Consider the following 17,078-nt stretch of genomic DNA (forward strand, 5'->3'; position numbering starts at 1 on the left):
CAACAGAATGTAAATGTATTGCCCAGAGTTTATTCGTGATGAAGGTGGACAGTCTGTGTATAAAATGATCAAACAAAATCCATGCTGTGTTCAGCAGGAATCTGAGTGAGCCGACCATACAGGCCACTCAACTATTTGTTTTCCCCTTTTTCCTTTTGAATTAAATCTGTTCTTTTAATGAAATAGTCCACCTTTGATTGACATGCTTTCTCTTCTCATAATCATAGTCTTCTTGTTACTGTTATTGCCTTAATATACAGTACAGAAAGTCCTTGTGGTCTTCCTATATGTATATGCATGTCCGTACAGCCAATAATATGCAACATCCCAGAGTGTCTTGCATAATAATGAATGTGCAAAATGTGTGTGTGTGTGTGTGTATATATGTGTGTTTCCGCACGCATGCACCTTTGCATGTGTGCGTGCACTTGCTAAATGTGTTTGCCAATCGTGACGTTTAAGGCCCATCAGTTGTAGCCAGTTTCCATGGTAACATCTCTCTGAGAGCACAGACGTAGGAGAGAGGGGAAAGGAGTCGAGACAATCATGGTGGTGGAGGGCGCTGGAAAAGGAAGAGCCCGGGATGAGGAGTGTGAAACAGTGTGAACCGTGGAATGAGGCAGAACGAGAAACAGATGCATGTGCTGTGAGAGAGCGAGCAATTCTGTGTGTCTGTGTGTGTGTGTGTGTGCGTGTGTGTGTGTGTGTGTGTGTGTGTGTGTGTGTGTGTGTGTGTGTGTGTGTGTTGCTGTGTGTGTGTGTGTGTGTGTGTGTATATCCTGTGATAAACAGGTATCGTGCATGGAAGCCTTGGGGTTGTGGTCCTCATGAGTACATACATGAACCTGTTATATATGTACCGGCTGTAATAGGAATTTTAAAAACTGTATTGTGCAGAAAAGCAGTGCTGCATGTGAACCGACTTCAATTGTATTCTGTGTTTTGAGTGAGAGCCTCGCAGTGAGTCAACAGGAATCTCTAATACAATGTAGTTTCCATGGTGACAGCAAATGGACAGGGAAATGATACGTCCTTTTCAAACAGAAGGGAAAACGCCAGCTTGAAGCCTCGCTGTTGCTCTGTTTTCTGTCTGAATCATTATTTAGACAAGTGATAACCCAGCAAACCTTACAGACCCTACCGAGGACTTCCTGGGGCGGCTTAGAGACACAATCCACCGCTTTCTTCTGTCTCTCTTTATTCCTTTTGAAACCAGAAAAAAAGATATTCTTGCATAGAAATGTCCGAAAATGTTAAATGTAATATAGCTGCAGTGACATTTTCATCAGTAATCTTTTGCTATGTAGATGTACTAATGTCAAGTAAGTTTTGTTATGCGATCCAATAGGCATCCAGTGCTCTATAATTTGATACGTTAGTATTCTGGAGGCGCAGACAGTAATGAAAGGCTATCATCCTCTCTTTGCTGCCTCTCCAGTGGAAGCTCTTTTCACATCACATTTTTAGGCAATTCAGTATTTTGGTGCTTTTTAAGAGCTTGGGTGAATGTCTCTGAGACCACTTCTGAATGCAGCTGGTTTTTAACAGCTTTCGATGTGGCAGTTTGTCTCCTATACTCCGTCTAATCCTCCACTATCCTCGCTCATAAATCATCCTCAGAGTTATATATTTCTATATTTCTTCCCCTATACATCTCTGGCGTTGGCAGAGCATCATGTCTGCAAAACTCCTCACAGATGGCAAAAATACTGACCCTCCACAGACAGGAAGCAAGAAACTCTTTTTTGGCATTACTGTTTTATTAGAATACGGCATGAGAATCGTTGTTTATTAACTGTACATCATAGTGTAACCTAATAAATATAAAGTAATCCACCGAATTTACTGTAGCGTACATTGATGATGAATGTATAAAAGACAGATACAAATAGATATACTTAAATACAGTTTTCTAAAATGCTTTGTTTAGAGCAACTACATAATGACATTCAACTGAGCTGTTTTCTCCTCCTCTCCGCATGTTCCTGTGCTTTATTAGTGATTGTCCATACACTCACATTGTTGGCAGAGTTTTGAGGTTTCAGAGTCCTATGATTACTTTCATGGGAGCATCATTTTGCACAGTATACTGTCTACTGTGTGTCTTCAGGAACACTGACAGACAGTTGCTTCAGTCAATGTTGTTGCTGTAATTTGGTTGAAATTCAAATCGCACAAGTCGTTTGAGTTGCTCCCTCGAAACTTTTCATTGGTACCAAGGTGACATGAAACAGACTGGGATAGACAGGTGTGTGTGTGTGTGTGTGTGTGTGTGTGTGTGTGTGGGTGTGTATGTGTGTGTGTATGTGTGTGAGAGATGAGCTGTTTTAATTGGTGGCATCTCATTCATTCATGATGCAACTACTGCAACTGCACCGAGCACAAAATGTTTTTTAAACTTGAGAATCTTTTGCAGTGAAGCTTATTATGTAACATTTGTCGTAAAAGGTAAAGCATATGTACTGTATGAAGCAGTTTCTACAGATTCATGTTGAACATCATTTTGACAGCGATGATCACATTTTTGAACATGTTTTGATTATTTATAGATTTTTTGTCTTGTTCTCAACAATCCTATGAAAAGACCAAAACCAACAATGCCTGCGTAGCAATAGCTTGATCTAGCTTATTCCTGTGTGACATCTAACTGTTAAGATCACATCAATGACTACGTTGACCTGCACAAAATATTCAGTTTTTTGCCCATATTCCGAAAAAGGAAATATTCCTAGTAAGCTGTTTAATGGCTAATGAAAATGAATATCCCTGTAATATTCTCCTTTACATGCAACTGCGCATACTCTGATTATATTAACCAGTGCAGACTTGTGCAACCGAGCACACACAGCCTCCCTCTTTCATTCCTTCCATCACCTTCTTGAAAAGGACGACGTTGCGTTATTTGCACACAGCCAAAAAACCTGTTGATATTCACTTCGTGCTTTTTTTTGGGGGGGGGGGGGGAGAGGGGCATGAATCTCTGCAAAGTGTTCGCTAGTTGGTTTGTGTTCAACCATCTGTACAACACACATAGCTTGGCGTAAACAGGCAAGAGGCCGATTGAGTATATTCTGAGTGCGTTGTGTTGAAAGAATGCCACTAAAACTCGAATAATATCAGCATATCCCACATGTTTTGATTAGAAAATGCTCCATTCAGAATAAGGACTAATTGGGAGTATTCAAAATAATAGTGGAATATTGATGTGCATGCAAACGTAGTTAGTGAGCCACACTGTTAAAATCAGTGACAAGTTCCTTCATTACGATTAACATGAGCGCTGTTGTTTGTTTTGAATCAATCCCACGTACACTGTCCTGTGTTGCAAATTCTTGTACAAGCAAATATGTATTAATCCGCTGCTAAAAACAGTCCCCAAGAAATGCTCTATTTACTCCTCTTGTAGTGACATATCCTAATAAACTAAAATGTCCAGCTGTTTTAGTAAATTATTCACCTTTAAGAAGTTTGTAAAGATTTACATTTCAGTGGAAACAAATAGTTTTTGGGGCTCCCCAGAAAAGGGAAGTCGAAAAATATTAACACATTGTTGGTTTTAGTCTTTTCATGGTATTTATTGACACCAACTAAAAAATAGAACAATGCCAGCCTTATCCTATAGCCCAATTTATATTGGTATCCATTGTTGCTTCCAATTAAAATGCAGTTAAACCCGTCGTAAATATGCTTACATGTGCAAAATGTAAAGCAAAATATTTTGTGCAGTAAGTCTTTGTTTTGTATTTAACTTTCCAGAAGTTTTTTTGCCGATTTAAGAGTGAAAAAAACAAACAAAAAAACAGTATCAGTACCAATATCAGGGACACAACCACTGTTGAATCATCATGTAAGCTCATGATGAGGTAGGGATTTTAGTTGTACATATTTTGACATAATTAGAAACTTCTTCAGTTGGCTTCAATAAGACATAATTTATATAACTGAGACCCACAGACGTGTCATCACCACCGTTTACTACACGTGGAGCTGGCGTATGACAAACATCACACTTTGTACTCAGGCTCCAGAGGTTATGTTTTCTAAGGATGTTAAAATCACACATTTGAACCATCACTTATCTACTAATAGATCAAATCAATGAACATGTGATAGCAAAGGCAGCACCAGCTGAGGTATGGCTTTGCTGTTTACAAATCTTGGTCATCAGCAACATGAACGTCTTACGTCTGTCCCTTCTGAAGCTGTGTAATTGTGTAGACGTATCGAGATGACGTCAATGTCTTTACACTCCTGAAATAACTAAAACATTGTCAAACAGAGTCATTATTGTCTCACTTGTGTCCCACACACTGTTATTACATACACTGAATAACACTGCATCGATATGTCTTATTAGTCATATCACATTGCTAGTTTGCTGTTTTTAATTGCTTTTTGTACATAAGATTTCTATATTCTACCTCGGATCAGAGAAAAGTTGCTGAGCTAAAATGATTATAGTATAAATGCAGATAAAGATTAAACTGGAAATAGGGATAAGGCGCTCCCTGCCCACTATAAATACAACAGAACTAAGCTTTTTTTGTCTATTTTTTTCAAGAAAGAAAAAAACATTTTGCCAAAATGAAATGTGTGTTACAGAAAGGAAGATAAAGACAATGCACGACAGTGCCTTATCATGTAGATTAGGATACTGCATCATCATGTTTTCTTTTCACGTCCTAATTGACTTTTAATTTGGCACAATGTTTTTTTCAGACATAGACGTTTGGCATTAAATGTCTGAGCATGAAGCTCTTTGGAAAGCATGAACCTAGGTTGTAGCATTAAATGTGCCCTTACAGCAATGGACATACTTATTTTGAATACATGTTACAAGCACTGACCCTTGCAGTCAAACTTATGATTAATTCCTTGTTTTTCTTACAGTGTGTAAGTTGACTTTTGGCAGAGGCTGGCATTAAAGAGATGTTGTGTTCTCTTTAATGCCAGCCTCTCTTTGTGGTCTATGCTTTATCTCAATCTTGGTTAAAAGTGCACACACCAATCTGTTATTTCCCTGCCAGGCCCTCTGCATTTCATACAGTGCTTTAAATCTCTCCCGTATACATTTTCACTTGCTTGATATAGTTTTACATACCTATAAAACAATCAAAGCAGTGGTTTGAAATTAGAGGTGGCCATCTTGGTAAATATACGGAATGATACCAAAACAATCCTGCTTTTAGTACATTTTGAATCAACGAATACAGACATATTATTTTGTTTTTCAGCCCCTAAGTGTTAGGAGATTCACAGTGAGTTGAGCGACTGGATCAGTAAGAGCAGCATGGGAAAACTCCAGCCCTTCAGAAATATATTGTTAGTTCGTATAATTGGTCAAAGGCAACACACCTGCTGTGTCCTCTTTCTCTTTCAATCCTTAGAAACTTTGTCCAGTCGTCCAAACAGCAGTATCTGGGACGAAACAGTATTATCGAGTTCAGGCCTTTACATTCACATTATCACTCAGAATGGTCTTCTGGTTTTGTCCAAGGTTAGACTGTTGAAAACCCAAACCAGTGATGGCAAGGATGGAGAGAGGAAGAGTTTATGTCCCCATTTGTTCCTCTGTGTCTTTCTTACAGATACGTCCTTTTATTTGGCCAGATATCCTGTCTGTTAGAAGCTCACCAAGGCGTAGACCATACTTCCGCAGGAAATAGACCGTGGCAACAGATGGAAACATTGGGAGAAAAAAGTAATTGTGCTGCTTTTTGTGCAATAAGTTCATAAAGCATTGCAACAAATCTGAAAAGCGTCACTGAAACCTAATGAAGCGACACTTCATTTAAGAGATTGTGAATTTGAACTGACCTGTAGAGATAATAGAAGAAAGAGAGCAGATAAAAGCCCATCTTACACCAGGACTCCTTCTGGCAGTAATTGAGAATGTCTGCGTTCATCACACTGACAGGGTCGTACATGACCACTGACCCGTCAGCTGGCCGATGAAGGAACCTGAAAAAGACGAGAAGTTAGGCTCACGCTGGTGCTGGATCACCAGAAGCTTGTCAGACATCTTTTATGAGACCGTACCTCCACAGATGGTAGAAGAGCAGCGGGATATTTAGGCCAAGTGTGACCCACTCTCCAGCACACATGAACATCAGGCAGAAGAGCCCGTGGATGGAGTACTCTGGTACCACCAACTAACCAGAACAGACACAGGGAGTCAGGATATAGGTCTGCATATAGCCACAGTAATCAGAAATCACACTTCAACAACTGCTGGGAAAACACTGAAACGCTCATGGGTTGCACGTTGTGATTTAACTACAATCTACAAAACCAGAATCACACTGCGAGGCAAACACTTTCACACAGAGGGTGTTAATGTTACTCATGGCTCGCTGCTTTTACGAGTGCAAATATAGTTTAATTAATATACAGAAGACTGGTTTTAGAAGTTAGTATTGATGTAGGCTAGTTTGACATAGATGGTTCAGGTTGCTCAGATAACTAACTTGCTTCCAGACATTAGAATCAGTGACGTATTATAACCTTTTAAATTGCTGTAGCAAACTCGTAAGCAAACAGTCGATTATTCGCACATCCAGCTGATACAGAGCAACATTTGTAATCATTTGAAGTCTGCCATTTGGTCACGTGATTGATGTAAGTCCAATAATCAATCTATTTTTTTTTACCTCGGTTTTGGTCTCCACCAACTCCAGAGGGAAATATCCGGCTCTTCAGCGGCTAAATGCTCCACTATGTTCATGAGCTAGTTGCTGTTAATTGGTGCGGAAATAAAAATGTTGATTTTAGCTGCTTTAAAGAGCAACAATCAGCATTATTTTTTGTTGACACAGCAACCTTTTAACTGCTCCAATCGACCGTTATAGTCTCCCTTTGACTGACAATATTGTATATGGGACAGATATGTGACCACTTATTGATTGGGGCAAAATAACCCTCCGAGCTGGGAAGCATGAACACATTGTCAGAATAACTAATAAAGTGAAAAAAAAGAAGCAAATTAATCTGATTACCAGGCTAGATTGATTCCCTTTCAAAATGAAAATTGATTAGGTAACACTGCATCATGTTCCGCATTATGGTTTACCTAAATAAATCCATGATGAAGATGTTAAGTGTACCTCCTTTACAGTTAAACAGTTAAAGACACTTGAAATTGTATTTGCCCAACATAAATTTGTGGCATTTAAATAACTCTGTGGAAAAATAATGAATCAATAAATTAAACTCTGTCAATCAGTCAATGGCAAATATATGTGAATCAGTAGCTAAATATTGGTAAACCTCCAATTACCATTTTCCTCTTTTTGAACCTAATATTACATTTTTCAATTCAATTTAATTAAATTTATTTGTATAACCCAAAATCACAAATTTACCTCAGAGGGCTTTTACAATCTGCACAACATACGACCTCTGACCCAAACTCCCCCCCCCCCCCCCCCCCCCCCCCCCCCCCCCCCCAAAAAAATCACTATTCCTGTGACAGACATTTTTAACTGAGTGTTCATTCAATTAAATCATAAAAACATTCATCTTTACACTGATGCTCCTCTTGTATTGTGTTTTTTTATTGATTTAATAACTTGAGCTTATTTGAAGTCCTCTGTTGTACCTAATACTGTTAAACATGTTCCAGCACAAGCATGTTCAAAATGGCCTCCACAGCATGTCACATTTCATATCAGGAACATTGAATTCTCTTTCTGAAAGTCTTGAAATGAGAGAAGAAAAAAAAAACATCACCACACACACAAAACCTGCTTGACGGTATAACTGTTCTCCATCTCTGTGCGAATGCAGAGCGGTGATGGTGGGTTGCGGAGATGGACTACATGTGAAATGAAACAGCGTGAGTCATGGTCCTCACAATGGTTAGGAATGCAAATGGTCATGGTTGTCTGAAGCCCCTCTGTTTTATTCCTCCACCAACAACAGGTAACGATAGTACTCACTCTGCGGAGCAGGTTGCAGATTCTTTCAATGTTGAGAATCCTTTCCCTCTGTGGAGACAAAGAAAGTCGGATGAACAGTCTGCGTATTTCTTCATCCTCTTTACTAATTATGAATAGTCTATCCATGAAAATATATCTCAAGGCAGAAATAAGACATGCAAGAAATAGACCTGGTGAGTGCTTTTAAATACAGAGAGATTAAATATTATTGCTTGGTAAAAGACAAATCTGAACAATACATATTAATTCTCTGTCGACCCCAGCCACTAAAAGATAGACTCAACTAAAAATAATGAATACAAAAAAAAAAAAATCTTCAGTTATTTATCATTATAGACTTTAAAATATATATTTTAAATGCAACTAAGTACGAAAAAAATTGTGAGAAAATCAGCACATAAAGACATTTACATTTGAAGCAATAAGCACAGTGATGTTTGGTGCAGACATGTTTGCATTAAGGCTAACAGTTTTGAGTCTCCTGAGAGCCATGAGAGAGGGCTCAATGAAAACCATCCATCTTTTACTAGCCAGCAGTTTGTGGCCTCTTAGAGTGGTCTTTTATTTTGGTGTTCACTGATTCGACAAATGAGATGTTTTGCTGTAGTTCATCGACCTAGATTCATCTGGGTTCAAGCAATAGTCAGGGAATTAGCAGACGGATTGTTAATTAAATGGTTTGCTTAATTTTTTAAAATATAAATATATCAAATAGATAAGCATCGTGGATACGTTTAGCGTGTGTAAACCATACTGGTGTTTGTTGCCTCTGTATTCACTGAAGCCTCAGTTGGAAATACTCTCATACTAATGTTGTGACACATTGAGGCATCTGTCTAGTTACAGGATGATGGCTTCCAGTATTGAGGCCTCTGTGATGTCCGTTCCTTTCAGCCCAAGCCACAAGCTGCACATTTTATGAAACTGTGGACATAAATTCAAACTCCCCCGGTGATCTGAAAGTGGATTTTGCCCTGAATCTACAACATCCGGCCTCCAAGCCAGACACAGCATCACTGCCTATTTGCAGTTGTTGGTGTTGGTCGATGTCATTTTCCTCCCTTTGCTTGCTTTGTGCAGTGCATCCTTCCGCGACACTGGGATTTAAAACACAGAGAGCACAGTGCTCGACCTGGGAGCTACGCTACTGTACAGTTTATGGTTTGTAATTGCACTTGAAACTGTTGTCCTGCAGTAACTCTGCTTAGATTTTACAGCATAAAGCCTCCCTGAGATGCCCTAATTAGTGTCAGGTCATATACACTTCACTAGGAATTTTTAATTGTTCCAACAAGGGAAACACGCCTGAAAACTAATCAAAGACAGTGGACATTTCACATTATGCAGAACAAATGAAACAAATGCAGGGCAACGAGTGCTGTCAAGTAGAATAATTACAATCTTATCACGTAGCTGTGAGAATAACAGCCTTGTAATTTATTAATGAAATGTCAAGCGCTTGACTTTTGTATTTTGCCATTTCACAGAGATTCTTACAACCGCGATGGCTTTACACATAAACCTGATTCGGAAACACGTGTTTAGTTTCTTCTGTTACGATGTTTCGTGTTTTCTTTTTTCAACAAATATTTGCTGCTTTTGTCCGTTTTGTAGACAACGGCAGGTTGAGTGAACACTTTGCTCTCTGCTAACATGAGAAGTAATCACTGTTTTTTTTCCCAAGGCTGTTGACATGTAGGTCTTCTTCTGTTTGTGCAGTTTATTGATTTTGCGAGGGACTGGCAGCCTCACATCCTAGCAGATCATGTTCTTTCTGAACACATCTGACATGCTGACAATTATAGGTTGTTCGTTACAGATTTTAAAAAAAAGAAAACGGCTGACGTAGCCTTGGTAAGTAGCCTTGATACGTAGCCTTCCTGTTGCCAGGAAGCTTGTAATGCTCACTATTTGTTAGCACTCCATCTTTGCCCAAGGGGAAAGATAATACATCCATCTTGAAGTGATTATTCACATCAGCATTTATTTCAGGGCTACTGTTTTGGGTTGCATTATATTTTACAGGTGATGCAGTCATTGTGTCCACCCCCCTGTAGCTGGCGTGCCTCCACACTCCCACAGTCTGCTTTCACAGTTTCCTCTCCCACTCCTCATCACTATCTTTGCAGTTCAGATGCAGGTTCACATGATTGCTAGAACATTAGTTAACTTGTGAAAAATACATTCACAGCTGCTGTCAACTTGCTAAATTAATAATGGCAGTCATTATTGACTCATGATGATGTAATTTTATGGTTTTGCAAAAAAGATTGAGACAGAGATTTTCAAATGTGACTTAAGTCGAGTCTTGTACACTGAGGTGAAACCTCGTATCTGCTCTTTTATTGTTGCGACTGCAGAGTATCTCATTATATGAACAGCGTCTTCATTTAATTGATTAGGCAAACGAGCCTCTGTCTTTAAAAAAGGTTGATTGCTTCAATCTGCATACAAATGAGTGTTCAAGGCAAATGCTATAGATACTACGAATGGAAGCTTGGAATAGTAGGATTTCTATTAAAAGTAGTAGAAATATGTGATGTTGACTAAATGTAGCTGAATAAAACATTTGAAAGATTTCATTACAAGAACAAAAAAAACCTCATTTACTGTACATAAAATGAGTGCTTGCTTTTCCAGTACGATTACAGACATTCATGGCAGTGTACTGTTGTTTTTTCATGAAAGGACCTTTTTTTTTTTATAAACTCAGTCAATATTACAAATTTCCAGAAGCAAAGTTCAGAAGCAGACTGACAAATTTAAGGTCATCTGCAACATCTTTGGAGGGAAACCCTCAATTTGTTCTTTGCATTTTGCGTGACAGATCATTGAATGTTCTTCTTGGAACTGAAAAGAAGGGATTTCTGTTTGCACACGAGCGTTTGATGATTCTTGAAAGAAGGGAAACAGCAGGGTTCTTACCGCTCTGGTGGGATTGCTCTGATCAATGGGGTTTTTGAAGTCCGTGCGAAGCTCATCAAATGCAATGATCTGAAAAAATAACAGATATGTTAGTTTGTTTTCAAGTAGTTACTTTTAGAGCACTAATGAATGCACATACTGTAATATGTTTATTGAATAAAGACATCATTGGTAACTTTTCAACACTACACTCAAGTCTCAGCCTCTTGTACAATACTGTCATAACTAACCTAGAACAGCTTACTGTACTGCACACCCGCGGCATCTTGTACAGCTGCAGCCACATTGTTCACATTGCCCGAGCACACAAGGGAATTCATGAATGTGGACATGTATAATTACTTACAGCCTGGCTCTTTCCCTTTACACTGCTCTGATATGATTCATGTGTCATTATGTAGTTTCTTGTTATTTAAGGAGCTCCTCTTAAATGATATGCCAGTCTCTTTTAATTAAGCCTGATCATACAGTTTACATTAGAAACTGTGGAACATCCATTGAGACATACGCAGCTGTCAAAAGAACCAATTTCTAATGATAAATGCATTTATTTAATCACAATCTGGCAGGATTAAAACAATCACTTCACATTCAAAGTTATGTTTTGCAAAAGTAGATATATTTAAGATGCAAGACTTAAGAAATATACCTTTGTTGAGTTTGTATTTAAGAGGATTATGGTCTACTCGAGATATGTATAGAATCTGGCACTATTTAGTTTTTTTGTCCTTTTTAGTAAAACTAAATGTCACCATAGAGCAAATAATGTCATTGCTGTATGTATGCTTGACTGATAGGTTGCTATCTGCTCCCTGTGAGGTGAGTATGACTACTATTGTTTTCTCACCAGCTCCCTGATTAATAGCTCTATAAAAATATAATAATTCTTGGTGTAAAGGCCACCCGCTGTGCTTATCATCATTTCAGCTTTTAAAACAGCAAAAAAGCTCACCTTTGACTGCTCATTGAGAAGCAATGAAAATCAGACATTTTTTGCCAATAAGTGAGCGTCTGATTTGCGTCAACAATGACTGATACAATGAAAACAGATCCGTTTAAAATCGTAACACTCCTGGAGGTAATTTCCCCGTACGAGTCTAGAAGGCTCCCCCTCGTCTTCCTCCACACTTAGCTCCGTTGTAAACAGATGCAGTTTCCATGGCAACATGGTGAGCCCCTCAGTGGGCTCCATGGTTACTATAGCTGTGAACAAACATTCTGATTGGTTGAGAGCCAGATAGAATTGGGGTGCTGTACCCGTGGGTGGAGGCAGACTGGGGGAAGGGGTGAATATAATCGTAGTTTGATAAGCGTTTCCATCACATGGCTGAACGCTGAGCCAGACACGCGCTTCTGATCCGTCTCTTTCACACGCAGACACACTGACTGACTCATATGTAGTCTCACCCACTTAGTCAATTGCTACGTTAGTCATTTCAAGTCTTATGTTCATAATGATGTGTTTTGTATTTCACATTATTCCTGCCTCCGTGGACCCAGTGTTAAGGGTGAGGGATCAGCGCTCTAGTGTTTGTTCTGTCTGCACTCGTGTAAACCAGCAAGACAGTGCACCAGTGCCCGGCGATATCTGTGCAAATTCCACTCAAAATGCCGCAGGCAGACAGATTCACAACAAGCCTGGCAGTGGGATTTATGATCATTGTGTTTTGCCGCCTCCCTGTACTCATTTTGTGCAGTTTGCTGAAGCCTGAACACCTGAACTGTTTATTGTCAGTTACGTTGCTTTACTGTGAAGGGATGGAATCTGTCATTTTGTTGAATATGTCAGGGTCAGACAAGCTCAGGTTAATTATACTGGCGATAAACCAGTATGTAAGCACGTCACTTAGTCACTGTATGGAAATCGATGAAAAACACACACTAATTTCGCAGCCTGTGTTTTTTAGGTCCATGCATCTCCTCTGTGGTCTGTTCTGTTTCTACCAATTATTACTTTGCAGCTCGGTGTTTGGTGGCTTTTAAGCGACAATTGAAAATGTCAGTCAGGTACAATTAGACTGAGATTCAGCTGACACATTTATGCATGCCATTACTTCTAGAGTACCTAAGCGAGGTGTGTGTTTGCCGTGTTCCTGTCAGTGTTGTACAACGGTGCGTTGGTGGATGTGTTTGTCTGCCTGCGTGGGATGGAGCGTGGACCTTCACAGGCCCTGCATGTGTCCTATTTTAGTTTCAGTGTGTGTGTGTGTGTGTGTGTGTGTGTGCAGTGGCTCCAGTGTGCATAGTGCTACTCACCTGCCATATGACAAAGAAGATAAGAGCAGCGCACAGCACCAAGGTGAGCATGTAGCAGAAGGCCGCAAAGGTGAATGCCACAGCTGAGCCCGCCAGCCTGATGCCGGGATGGGTCGAGAGAGAGAGAAGGGAACGAATCCCCTGCTCTCTATCTCTCTGGCTATTGCTCTCCCTCCTTTTAGTGGAGGTTAACGTCTGTTTCCCCCTCCGATGCAAGCGGAGTCTGTGCCGTCCAGGTGGGTGGATCACTCAGTTTTCAGGGAAAATCAATAATCATCTTGGCTTCCCTGCTTGCACTCATGTCTGTCTTTTTGTGTGTGACAGCAGGACGACCCCTGCCTCGCTTTTGATTTAGGAAGCACTTATTTGTCTTTTCGCAGCCACAGTTGTCCGTCGTTGGCCTGGTGCTCCTTTTTTTTCAACCTCTGACAGGCAAGATGTCTGTCTCCTCCTCCTCCTCCATGTAGTTTCTCTTTAGACGAAGCCTACACATTTCTTTTTCTCACAGTAACGCAAGCCACAAAGTGTCTGACTGACGCGCCGACGGCAGAAGCACAGGATTCTTGTCGATACTAAGCACAGCACTGTGTTTTAATAACAGTGAGGATTACCGTCTCAGATGGTTATGGCTTGTGATAGTTCAGGAGTTTGTTGTATGGCTTTCAGTTCATCTGTTGCTCTGAATCAAGAACACCATTAATGACGCATATTTCTAAATCACATTTAACACAGTTGTAAACAACCATAGCTTGCAGATTACCTGTGAGTTATAATTTACAGAGCAATCTTTTGGTATATTACTTATTTTATTACAAAATTTGGGGGAAATTATTTATTCACCACCACATGAATCTGACAATTTGCTTGAAGATACAAGCTATTGCTTTGCACATCAGACAGTTAAGACAGTTATATTCTGACAAAGCAAAATTCGGGTGATTTTGCAATAAAATAATATATTATAAAATAATTAAATAATAATTACGAATCGCTGAGGGAGCAAATATTGGAATTGGCTTTCAAATGAAACAGCTATTTATCATTACAATGTGAATATCACACACCCAAGAGGACTTACAAATACAAGAGTACAATATTGATAATAGTTTGAGTTAGGATGGATCAATATCTTGACCAATCTTAATATCGAGTAAAGAATACCTGTGTCTGGTCGGAGACGTGTCTGCCACTGAACAGTCCACTCTTTCCTCGTCTCTGTCAATTTGGGTCGGCACCATGTCAGAATTCTCTGCTGTGCATCTTTCTCTCAGACGCATCCCTCAGATTTCTCCAAAAACATTCAGATTTGTCTGCTAATGCGCTGGATAAATTATTAAAATTCTGGGTTGAGGGGGGGAAGAGGAAATTTGAAACAGAAACCTGCAGAACATCTACATGTTGAGTCTCATTTATTCTGACTTAGAAATCTCTTCTGTTCTTAAGCAAAAATCTCCATCGCCCTCAGAAGTCTTGAGTTAATTAGTCCACCTCTCTATGGTCTCCCCCTCTTTATTTCCCTTCCTTTCTTCCTTTCTATAGTCCTCTTTTTGATCTCTTCCAGAGATTTTGAAAACAGACCTGAATGTGTTTCCTGAGTCTACTGTCTCTGTCTGTCTCTTCCTCTATTTCTTAGACTGCGAGAGAAATATTTCTATCACCCTTGATGTTATAACGGTCAACCAATAGCATCGCTCTGTCTCCCTCCCTCTTATTTGCTCTCTCTTCTCTCTCTCTCTCTCTCTCTCTCTTTCTCTCTCTCTCTCTCTCTCTCTCCCTCCTCTCTCTCCTCCTCCTCTCTGTCTGTCAGTCGCCCTCTCTCTTGCATTTATACATTTCCATAATCTCTTGTTCCCCAGGGAGTGATGAGGGGGCAGGGCAGGCTGCAAATATTTTTCCTTTTGTCTGCCTCTGTCTCTCTCTCTCTCTCTCTCTCTCTCTCTCTCTCTCTCTCTCTCTCTCTCTCTCTCCATTTCTCTACCTCCCTCTGTCATTCCTTTTCACCAGAGCCTTCAGTCATCCGTCATTTCATGAAATGTACTGTAAGTCTGTTTCTTAGAGGGTGTCGCTCTCGATCAGTCATTTCTTTCAATTCTCCGCACTATTAGCTATTCAGTCAACATATATTAAATTGCACAATTTCATTTTTTTGGTAATTCTCTCTGTTTTCCAGATTATTGAACAGACTTTATCAACCACGGTTGCCATCTAATGCACATGACTGACACATCTTTCGGTAAAAGTATAGTATCACAGATTCTCCATGTTAATCTGGACAAATACCAAAGTCTGTGAGGATCACCTGCATTACAAAGACACCCTATTGTTTACACCTGTAAAAACTATTTTTGGCCACTTGGGAGCAGTGTAAACAAGCTGTAAACACGCATGACTTAATTGACACTCAGACAGTGTCCATGTCTGAGTGTCAATTGGACAGTGATAACAAAGTCATTGTGTAGTATGTCGAAAAAGTAATTAAAAAGTCGTATTAATGTATGTCCGAAAAACCCCCATTTAATAGTCATATTTATGTATGTCGAAAAGAGACTAAAAAAGTCATGGTATAGTAAATATGTGGAATAAATCATGATTGAAAAGCTTCTGTGACTATCTCTCCCACCAGGTGGCCCCGTGTCCTGTGTGCAGGCTCTTCATCTTGCAGGATCTGGTTCGTCAGCTGATGTGCCTTGTTCGGGTCCTTGTGTGAATCAGGCTACCACTGCTCACCACCTAACCATGGAGTACTGAATTATCACATTTGCAATGATCTTTTTGGTTACTTCGTGAATAAATTACTATTTATTACTTTTATGCTTAATGGTCTACTATTTTTTTGCAGCTTTTTGTTGTTCGGCTGTAACAAGTCATACAAAGTCAAAGTATGTCAAAAACTGGATAAAAAAGTCATAGTTTAGTATGTAAAAAAAGTCACAAAGAATTAATAGTATAGTAAGATGAAAAAAGTCACTAAAAAGTCATAGTTATAGTATGTTGAAAAAAGTCACACAAAAAATCATAGTATGATCTGTCGAAAAAAGTCATAAAAATTCATAGTATGCCGAAAAAATTCATAGTGTAGTTAATCTACAGAGTAATAAAAAAGCAGTTGTATAGAATGTCGAAACAAGTCATAAAAAAGTCATAGTAGAATATGTTGAAAATAGTAAAAATCAGACATAGTATGGTGTGTCATAAAAAGTAAGTGTATTGTATGTCAAAAAAAGTAAAAAAAATCATAGTATGTTGAAAAAGTCACAAAAAAGGCATTGTATATTATGTTGAAGAAATTTCAGAAAAAAGTCATAGTATGCAGAAAAAGTCATAGTATAGGTAGTCGAAAAGTCATAAAGATGTCATTGTATAGTTAGTATGTCGAAAAAAGTAAAAAAATATATAGTATAGTACGCTGAAAAAAGTCACAAAGTATTAGTATAAAAGTATATTATGTCGAAAAAGTCATGAAAGTCATGTATATTGTTGAAAAAATACATATTTTGGTATGTCGAAAAGTTTTAAAAAGTCATAGTATATTATGTCGAAAACAGTCTTTAAAAAGTCATATTAATGCATGTCGAATTAAAAAGTCATAGTATTTAAAAAAGAAAATCCTATTTTAGTAGGTTCAAAAAGTCATAGTAATGTTTATAAAAGTAATTTCAGTCATAGTATGTCAAAAGACGTCATCTGCTAGAATGCACTACTGTTTTTGTTTAGCATTGTTTGTCATTAGTTTGTTGTGTAACGAATGGTCAAGTGAATTTTGTTATGCATCCCTCTGCATAATGCATAATGACAATAAATGATCCTTGAAAAGTAATGTATGTTGAGAAAAGTCATACAAAATTCATAGTGTGTTTGGTTTGTTTTAAAAGTCAAAGCATAGTTTGTCTAAAAAAACCCTGAAGGTTAAGTACGTGAAGTAAAGTGATAACAAATTCATAGTGTAGTACGTGGAAAAAA

At 38.8% G+C, this 17,078-nt stretch overlaps 1 protein-coding gene across 1 annotated transcript; it reads right to left on the reverse strand.

The window, feature by feature from the left end:
* Positions 1-5,622: 5,622 nt before the first annotated feature.
* cnih2 (cornichon family AMPA receptor auxiliary protein 2) lies at positions 5,623-14,356 on the reverse strand. The gene is made up of 7 exons (XM_076101375.1): positions 14,280-14,356; positions 13,119-13,215; positions 10,863-10,931; positions 7,938-7,985; positions 6,040-6,152; positions 5,818-5,961; positions 5,623-5,650 (listed from the first exon to the last, which is right to left on the reverse strand). Exons 1-7 carry the CDS (start codon positions 14,354-14,356, stop codon positions 5,623-5,625), a joined length of 576 nt encoding a protein of 191 aa, XP_075957490.1.
* Between the last annotated feature and the right edge of the window lie 2,722 nt (positions 14,357-17,078).

The sequence above is a fragment of the Anarhichas minor genome, unplaced genomic scaffold, assembly GCF_050575085.1.
Source record: "Anarhichas minor isolate MPS153535 unplaced genomic scaffold, ASM5057508v1 ptg000027l, whole genome shotgun sequence".
Taxonomy (NCBI): Eukaryota; Metazoa; Chordata; class Actinopteri; order Perciformes; family Anarhichadidae; genus Anarhichas; species Anarhichas minor.

What these genes read in the sequence shown, in the direction of transcription:
- cnih2 (XM_076101375.1), bottom strand. Translation starts at nt 14,356, where the DNA reads ATGGTGCCGACCCAAATTGACAGAGACGAGGAAAGAGTGGACTGTTCA. An exon ending in CTCTTCTACCATCTGTGGAG is followed by an intron (nt 5,962 to 6,039) that starts GTACGGTCTCAT and finishes CGTCTTTTTCAG; the next exon opens with GTTCCTTCATCGGCCAGCTG. An exon ending in TTCTTCTATTATCTCTACAG is followed by an intron (nt 5,651 to 5,817) that starts GTCAGTTCAAAT and finishes TTCCTGCGGAAG; the next exon opens with TATGGTCTACGCCTTGGTGA.